The following is an 8,885-nucleotide window of genomic DNA, read 5'->3' on the forward strand; positions in this document are numbered from 1 at the left end:
GAATCCACCCGCGGCTACGTCTCCCCCGGCCCCGGTGCTTGCGGCTGTGTTGGGGTCCCTTCCACGCGGAAGGCCGCTGGCGCGCGGGGCGGGCACTCAGTGCGGAGAGACCCCACTCGTGCCCCATCCGTGCCCCATCCGTGCCCCATCCGTGCCCATCCGCGCCCCATCCGCGGCCCATCCGCGCCCCATCCGTGCCCCATCCGCGCCCCATCAGAGGAGCTCGCGAGCACAGCGGCCAGGCCGGGGGGGGGGGAGGGGCTGACCGTCCAGCCCGCGCGGCCCCCCCTCCCCGCACGGGGCGCCCCGCGTGTCTAGGCGATCTCAAATGGCAGCGTCTGACCTTCGCGCCGCCCAACAAAGGCACGTTCAGTTCCCGGAGGCTCTGGCTCACCCCGCCGGCCCGGGCCTCGTCCCCTCCCGGGCTGACCTTCAGCCGGGGCTGCTCGGAAGTCCGGCACCGAGGCCTCCTCCTCCCTGCACAATGGGGGCCCCGGTGCCAGCTGCTGCTCAGAGCCTGTAGGAGTCTGAGACACAATGCGTCATAACAAGCGGGCCCCCGAGCCGCTGGAGGGAAGGTCCGCACGGGGGGTGGGGGGGTGGGCCGACCACCCGCGCGGGGCCTGAGCAGCCTGGGCTCCGGCTGGTGTGGGGCCGGTCGGTCGGTGGCGGGCGCGGGTGGACGGACGCGGGGAGGCGGTCCCGGCCTCAGCTGGGCAGAGCCATCTGTTCCGGCACAACAAGCAGGGGTGGACTCCAGGGGCTTCTCCGGCACTCCGTCCACTCGGGAGTGTGCGGGCGTGTGCCGTGGTTCCCCTGAGGTCGTAGGAGATGGGGTTCGGGAGGCCGTGGAAATGGACGCGTCTCCCCAGGGAAGTGCGCCCGACGTAAGAGCGCTTACGCAGAGGAGGGGAGAAGGGCGGGGTGCGGGCGACCCCAGGAGGCCGAGATCTGAGGCTCAAGGTTTGAAGCCAGTCTGGGCAGGAAGGCCCACGAGATTCTTACCTCCCGTGAGCCACCAGAAAGCCGGCCGTGGCGCGTGGCCCAAAGCGCTGGATCCCCTGCCCGTCGCCGGCGCGGGCTCGGGGCTCCTCGTGCCGGGACGTGAGCCGTGGGTCACTGTGGCCTAGAAACAGAACGCCCCTCGCGCAGGCCGGACGAGCCGGGCCGCCCTGAGCCCGGGTCTCCCCTCTGTCTCTGGGTAGCTGTCCGGAGTGCGAAGTCACGCCGCCGGGAGCGTGGCTTGTCGGGTCTCAGCAGTCGTCCCACGGTCGAAGGGAAAGACGCCGTCGCACACTTTCACGAAGCGGCGCGAAGGCCACGGGTGCGAGTCGCGGTGCCTCGCTGCTGCTGTGCCTCAGGGACCGCTCTGAGTCTGGAGGGACAGACGCGCGGGAGGCCGTGGCGCACACCCGAGACCACAGGCTCTTGCGAGACGGAAGCGGGCGGATCGCGGGTTGGAAGGCTGCCCCCGCGAAGACACTGTCGCCCAGAGAAAGCGTGAGCAAGCGAGCTGCGGGTGTGGCCCCAGTAGGGCAAAGCACCTCTAGCAAGTTCTAGCAAGTTCCACATCCTGGTATTTAATCCCCTTGTGTTCCACCCTCAGATGGGGAAACTGAGGCCCAGGGAAGAACAATGACGGCATTACAAGACAGATCAATGACGAAGCTGGGCCGAGAGCCAGGTTCCTCTGTGGGTAGATCCCTGGTCTCCCCTCTGGCTGTCGCCCATGGCAGCTGGCTGCCTTGCGGCACCGAGTGATCTCTGAGCTGCGTTGGCCTGTGGCTGTCCTGGGGACGGCCCTCTTCCTGTCACCCGCAAGCCACCCTTCATGCCTCAGCACGGTGGGTCCCCACGTGCATGTGCTTGTTCTGTAGGCCCGGCTTGGCTGTAGCAGGTTCTGCCGTGGGCAGGTTCTGCAGTGGGCAGGGTCTGCAGTGTGCAGGGTCCGCAGTGGGCAGGGTCTGTGCTGGTGCAGGGTCCGCAGTGGGCAGGGTCTGTGCTGGTGCAGGGTCTGCAGTGGGCAGGGTCTGCAGTGGGCAGGGTCTGCAGTGGGCAGGGTCTGCAGTGGGCAGGGTCTGCAGTGGGCAGGGTCTGTGCTGGTGCAGGGTCCGCAGTGGGCAGGGTCTGCAGTGGGCAGGGTCTGCAGTGGGCAGGGTCTGCAGTGGGCAGGGTCTGCAGTGGGCGGGGTCTGCAGTGGGCGGGGTCTGTAGGGGGCAGGGTCTGCTGTGGGCAGGGTCTGTAGGGGGCAGGGTCTGCAGTGGGCAGGGTCTGCAGTGGGCAGGGTCTGTGCTGGTGCAGGGTCTGCAGTGGGCAGGGTCTGCAGTGGGCGGGGTCTGTGCTGGTGCAGGGTCTGCAGTGGGCAGGGTCTGCAGTGGGCGGGGTCTGTAGGGGGCAGGGTCTGCAGTGGGCGGGGTCTGTAGGGGGCAGGGTCTGCAGTGGGCAGGGTCTGCAGTGGTCAGGGTCTGTGCTGGTGCAGGGTCTGCAGTGGGCAGGGTCTGCAGTGGGCGGGGTCTGCAGTGGGCAGGGTCTGCAGTGGGCAGGGTCTGCAGTGGGCAGGGTCTGCAGTGGGCAGGGTCTGCAGTGGGCAGGGTCTGCAGTGGGCAGGGTCTGCAGTGTTCAGGGTCTGCAGTGTTCAGGGTCTGCGTGGGCAGGGTCTTCGTGTGCAGGGTCTGTGTTGTCAGGGTCAGCAGTGTTCAGGGTCTGCGTGGCAGGGTCTGTAATGGGCAGGGTCTGCCGTGTTCAGGGTCTGCAGTGTTCAGGGTCTGCGTGGGCAGGGTCAGCAGTGTGCAGGGTCTGCAGTGTTCAGGGTCTGCGTGGGCAGGGTCTGCAGTGGGCAGGGTCTGCAGTGGGCGGGGTCTGCAGTGGGCAGGGTCTGCAGTGGGCAGGGTCTGCAGTGGGCAGGGTCTGCAGTGGGCAGGGTCTGCAGTGGGCAGGGTCTGCAGTGGGCAGGGTCTGCAGTGGGCAGGGTCTGCAGTGTTCAGGGTCTGCAGTGTTCAGGGTCTGCGTGGGCAGGGTCTTCGTGTGCAGGGTCTGTGTTGTCAGGGTCAGCAGTGTTCAGGGTCTGCGTGGCAGGGTCTGTAATGGGCAGGGTCTGCCGTGTTCAGGGTCTGCAGTGTTCAGGGTCTGCGTGGGCAGGGTCAGCAGTGTGCAGGGTCTGCAGTGTTCAGGGTCTGCGTGGGCAGGGTCTGCAGTGGGCAGGGTCTGCAGTGGGCAGGGTCTGCAGTGGGCAGGGTCTGCAGTGGGCAGGGTCAGCAGTGTGCAGGGTCTGCAGTGTTCAGGGTCTGCGTGGGCAGGGTCTGCAGTGGGCAGGGTCTGCAGTGGGCAGGGTCTGCAGTGGGCAGGGTCTGCAGTGTGCAGGGTCTGCAGTGTTCAGGGTCTGCGTGGGCAGGGTCTGCAGTGGGCAGGGTCTGCAGTGTGCAGGGTCTGCAGTGTTCAGGGTCTGCGTGGGCAGGGTCTGCAGTGTTCAGGGTCTGCGTGGGCAGGGTCTGCAGTGGGCAGGGTCTGCAGTGGGCAGGGTCTGCAGTGGGCAGGGTCTGCAGTGGTCAGGGTCTGCAGTGGGCAGGGTCTGCAGTGGGCAGGGTCCGCAGTTGGCAGTGTCTTCGTGTGCAGGGTCTGTGTTGGCAGGGTCAGCAGTGTTCAGGGTCTGCGTGGCAGGGTCTGTAATGGGCAGGGTCTGTGCTGGTGCAGGGTCTGCAGTGTTCAGGGTCTGCAGTGTTCAGGGTCTGCGTGGGCAGGGTCAGCAGTGTGCAGGGTCTGCAGTGTTCAGGGTCTGCAGTGTTCAGGGTCTGCAGTGGGCGGGGTCTGTAGGGGGCAGGGTCTGCAGTGTTCAGGGTCTGCAGTGGGCAGGGTCTGCAGTGTTCAGGGTCTGCAGTGTTCAGGGTCTGCAGTGTTCAGGGTCTGCAGTGTTCAGGGTCTGCGTGGCAGGGTCAGCAGTGTGCAGGGTCTGCAGTGTTCAGGGTCTGCAGTGTTCAGGGTCTGCAGTGTTCAGGGTCTGCGTGGGCAGGGTCAGCAGTGTGCAGGGTCTGCAGTGTTCAGGGTCTGCGTGGGCAGGGTCAGCAGTGTGCAGGGTCTGCAGTGTTCAGGGTCTGCGTGGGCAGGGTCAGCAGTGTTCAGGGTCTGCAGTGTTCAGGGTCTGCAGTGTTCAGGGTCTGCGTGGGCAGGTCCACAGTTGGCAGTGTCTTCGTGTGCAGGGTCTGTGTTGGCAGGGTCTGCCGTGTTCAGGGTCTGCAGTGGGCAGGGTCTGCAGTGTTCAGGGTCTGCATGGCAGGGTCTGCAGTGGGCAGGGTCTGCAGTGGGCAGGGTCTGCAGTGGGCAGGGTCTGCAGTGTTCAGGGTCTGCATGGCAGGGTCTGCCGTGTTCAGGTCTGCAGTGGTCAGGTCTGCATGGGCGTCAGGTCTGTGCTGGCATCTGCCCCACCTCCTTGTCTGGAGACAGCTCATGAATCATGGGCTCCTGCTCACCCCAGGATTTGGTCAGTTATAAAAATACCCAGCATTGGCAGAGGGCGGATTCAGGAACTCAAACTCTCCTTGTCTCACGCCTGCAGTATTGGATTGTACAATTATAGCTGCTCAGAAGTTACCTAATTTGCCACAAGATGTCAAGCAGCGGCACGGGGATGTAAACACTCTCTAATGCCTTTGACCTTGGAGCGTGTGCCCTGCTCTGAGAGCAGTGCCCCTCTGTCCTGCTGTGCATCTGGATCTGGAAACATGAACTCCTATTCTCATCTGGATAGCATTTATTTGACTGGCTCTTTGCACCCTGAGATGATGTGTGAGGACAGGGACCTGGGAGGAGGGCAGAGAGGGAGGCGAGGGAAGGAGGGCAGCGCACACAGGGAGACGCCATGCGTCTCAGGGATCAACAGCCTGCCACTTGCCAGTGCATCTCTGCTGCCTGTGGTTGAGCCTTTGGCTCTAGCTTCTTGTGAAGACAGAGGCAGAGTACCAGAGGGGGGTAAGAGGTGAGAAAAGAGGGCCCTGGGTGGGGCCAGGATGGTGCCCGGGTCTGTGCTGCCCCCTTGGGCTCCATGGAGGGGACTTGGGGGCAGTGCTGAGTCTGACAAGGCCTGCCATTTGACCTTGAGGATATCACCTTCTTTTCCCCGGCTCAGTTTCCTCAGCTTTCCAATGAGGGCTCACTGGGGAGCTTCAGGAAGAGGTTGCAGGACTCTCTGCCCCAGGGGTCCTGGACCTGAGCCCTGCAGAGGTTGGTGGGCTGTGTGGGCTCAGTGGGATGTGTGCCCCAGGGCGGTCTGGGTCCATTCAGCACTTGGGGCAACATGGGGTCTACGGCTCTTGAGATCGAGATTTCTGTATCAACATGCAGGTGACAGCCAGCCTTTCATTTAGGGACCTCCCTTGTGTAGTCTGACCCGGTGGTTCTAGAATGTTCCTCTTGTCATAACTCCTCCAGCCCCCACTCTGCCTGCACACCTGCCCATTCTGCTCGGCCCTGTCGGTCTTCCCCAGACAGCTTCAAGGCTGCTTCCTTCCGACGCCACCCACCCCAGTTGGAGGTGGAGGTAGGGGGTATTTATGCCGGTCCTTACTGTTGTCCTCCCCAGCTGACGCATGCACCGGAGCCCCAGGGGCTGAAGGAGCTGAGTGGTGGAACTCTAGGGAGCCCAGAACCCCCAAGGCCGTATTCCTGATAGTTGTGCTGTGTTGTTGGTCCATCTTACTGCACCTAGACATCGGGACTGAAGAACCCCTAGGATAAGGAAGGAAGCCTAGGATAAGGAAGGCTTTCTTAGTCTAACGCTCTGCCCTCAACCCAGCCGTAAGGTCTGAGCAGCTGTCACCATGGCAGGCCAGTCAATGAATGAATGGAGGCTCACACGGTAATTATCACCACTTGCATATTCACGAGCACTGCAGGTCGGGAGATGGCCGCTGGCCTCCGGCTCGGCCCCTGGACTGCTCGTGAGGTCCCCAGAGCCTCGAGTCCCCAGCACACGCGTGCGGCCTGCCACGTGCTGGGCACATGGAGAGAGCCGGGCGAGTGCGGACTGTGTCTTCACGGCTCCGGTGTCCTCTGGGGGCGAGCGCACGTGGGGATGGGCACACGGCCTCTCCATCACACCGGGCTCTGCCGTGCGCTCCTCCCTCTGTGTGCTGTGGGTGCGCGGTGAGCGAAGGAACCATGCCTGCATGACGAAACACATGTACATTATCACTGTGTGTGCTGAGGGTGTGTCTGTGGTGTACATTGTGTGTGTGTGTGTGCATGTCCTAGGCAGATGTGCATGTGTCCCATGCCTGTGTGTTGTGTGTACCGGGTGTGTGTGCTTGTGCGTGCGTGTGTGGGGAGCATGTGGGTATACAGCTCCACCCTACTGACTGTTAGATGTAAACATACTGTCGAGGGAGGCGTGTGGGGTCCGGCTGTGTGAGGACGCGTGTGTCACCGTGAAGCAGATCGCAGGTCGGGTGTGTGAGGACGCGTGTGTCACTGTGAAGCAGATCCCAGGTCGGGTGTGTAAGGAAGGGTGTGTGAGGACCCTCGTGTCCCTGTGAAGCAGAGCGCAGGTGGGGTGTGTGAGGACGCGTGTGTCACCGTGAAGCAGATCGCAGGTCGGGTGTGTGAGGACGCGTGTGTCACTGTGAAGCAGAGCGCAGGTCAGGTGTGTGAGGACGCGTGTGTCCCTGTGAAGCAGATCACAGGTTGGGTGTGTGAGGACGCGTGTGTCACTGTGAAGCAGATCCCAGGTCGGGTGTGCGAGGACGCGTGTGTCACTGTGAAGCAGATCCCAGGTCGGGTGTGCGAGGATGCGTGTGTCACTGTGAAGCAGAGCGCAGGTCGGGTGTGTGAGGACGTGTGTGTCACTGTGAAGCAGATCCCAGGTCGGGTGTGCGAGGATGCGCGTGTCACTGTGAAGCAGAGCGCAGGTCGGGTGTGCGAGGATGCGTGTGTCACTGTGAGGACGCACGTGTCACTGTGAAGCAGATCGCAGGTCGGGTGTGCGAGGACGCGTGTGTCACTGTGAAGCAGAGCGCAGGTCGGATGTGTGAGGACGCGTGTGTCACTGTGAAGCAGATCCCAGGTCGGGTGTGTAAGGAAGGGTGTGTGAGGACGCGTGTGTCACTGTGAAGCAGATCGCAGGTCTGCTGTGTGAGGACGCGCGTGTCACTGTGAAGCAGATGGTAGGTCAGGTGTGCGAGGACGCGCGTGTCACTGTGAAGCAGAGTGCAGGTCAGGTGTGCGAGGATGCGTGTGTCACTGTGAGGACGCGCGTGTCCCTGTGAAGCAGATCCCAGGTCGGGTGTGCGAGGATGCGCGTGTCACCGTGAAGCAGATGGCAGGTCAGGTGTGTGAGGACGCGTGTGTCACTGTGAAGCAGATGGCAGGTTGGGTGTGTGAGGATGCGTGTGTCACTGTGAAGCAGAGCGCAGGTCGGGTGTGTGAGGACGCGCGTGTCACTGAAGCAGATGGCAGGTCAGGTGTGCGAGGATGCGCGTGTCCCTGTGAAGCAGATCCCGGGTCGGGTGGTGCTGACTGACTTCCCAAGGAAACGCGTCAGGAGCTCAGAGGCGCGGCCTGGCCTCTGCTGGAGTCCCCGCAGCGTCGTCAGCGGACGTGCGGGGGGGCCCTGTGGTCAGTGCCCTGTGGTCAGTGTCCTGTGGTCAGTGTCCTGTGGCCGGGCCCTGTGGTCAGTGTCCTGTGGTCAGTGTCCTGTGGTCAGTGTCCTGTGGCCGGGCCCTGTGGTCAGTGTCCTGTGGCCGGGCCCTGTGGTCAGTGTCCTGTGGCCGGGCCCTGTGGTCAGTGCCCTGTGGCCGGGCCCTGTGGTCCGTGTCCCGCGGTGGGCGGGGGGCTGAGGACAGGCTCGCTCCCAGCCCAGCGGTGAGCGCGGAGCCTTGCAGAGACCCGCCGGGACACGCAGTGCGGAGGGCGTGGCCACGGGCCTGCCGTGCACCCTGCGGCCTTTCCTCCACCGCGACGGGCGTGTGGCCCGCCCCCACCTGGGCCAGCCCCCCGTGACGCGGCCCGAGGGGGCTGAGAGCTCCGTCCTGGTGGGGCGGCTGCACGGGGCGCCCACCGTGGTCCCGGTCCCGGGGGGGGGGGGCGCTCCCAGGGCCCCTGCCCGTCGCGCGGTGGTGTCCTCAGGGGACGAGCCCTGAAAACAAATGCGCTGGAGCAGGAGGTCAGGTGCGCGGCGCGGCCCAGAAGCTGGAGCTCCCGCTTCTCCCACGGGTGGGGGGGACGGGCGGGGTGGGGGGACACGGCAGGTCTGCAGGGAACGCCTCCATACTTGCCGGCGAGCTGCCGGGCCCGGCTCGCGCGGCTCTTTGTCTCCCGACGGCCTTCCGGAGCCGGCAGGGAGTTTCTCAGGCAGGGCCGCGGGCCCCGGGCCAGCGGAGCCCCTGGCACCGGGCCCGGGAGGAGGCGGCGCGAGGCGGGGCGGGGGCCGAAGACCCCGTGTACCCAGATGGTCCGATGCGTCCCGCCCCAGCGGGCACGGGGGCCCCGCTTCGCCGGGGCGGGTGTCCTCGTTATCGGCCGCTATCTGGCGGGGCGTCATTCCGGGCGTCCTCTCAAGCTTGGGCGGAACGACGGTCCCCCACGTTCTGTAAGGGAGCCAAGAGCTCGCTCCGCCGCGCCCACCCGCAGAGCCCCCGGCACGGAGCGGGGCGCCCCTCTACCCCGTGGGGATGGCCGGGCGCGGGCACCGAGGGGGCTGGGGGAGACGAGGGGTGCGCTGGCTGCCAGCGCGGGCGTGAGGGACTAGGGACGTTGCGGCGTCACACCCGGCCTCTGTGGCGGGCCGGGCCTGGGTAGCCGAGGTGGGTCCCCCCAGCCCCGCGCGGCCCCGCGAGGCCTCCTCCAGTTGGCTTCCACTTGGAGGCTGACCCCCGCGCTGACCCCCGCGCTGACCCCCG

The 8,885-nt window shown here is 65.2% G+C and overlaps 1 protein-coding gene across 1 annotated transcript; it reads right to left on the minus strand.

The window, feature by feature from the left end:
- Positions 1-314: 314 nt before the first annotated feature.
- Positions 315-8,527, minus strand: LOC125345725 (proline-rich protein 36-like). The gene is made up of 6 exons (XM_048337768.1): positions 8,258-8,527; positions 5,846-6,154; positions 1,844-2,672; positions 1,298-1,513; positions 1,020-1,126; positions 315-527 (listed from the first exon to the last, which is right to left on the minus strand). Exons 1-6 carry the CDS (start codon positions 8,525-8,527, stop codon positions 315-317), a joined length of 1,944 nt encoding a protein of 647 aa, XP_048193725.1.
- Between the last annotated feature and the right edge of the window lie 358 nt (positions 8,528-8,885).

Source organism: Perognathus longimembris, chromosome 2 (assembly GCF_023159225.1).
Source record: "Perognathus longimembris pacificus isolate PPM17 chromosome 2, ASM2315922v1, whole genome shotgun sequence".
NCBI lineage: Eukaryota > Metazoa > Chordata > Mammalia > Rodentia > Heteromyidae > Perognathus > Perognathus longimembris.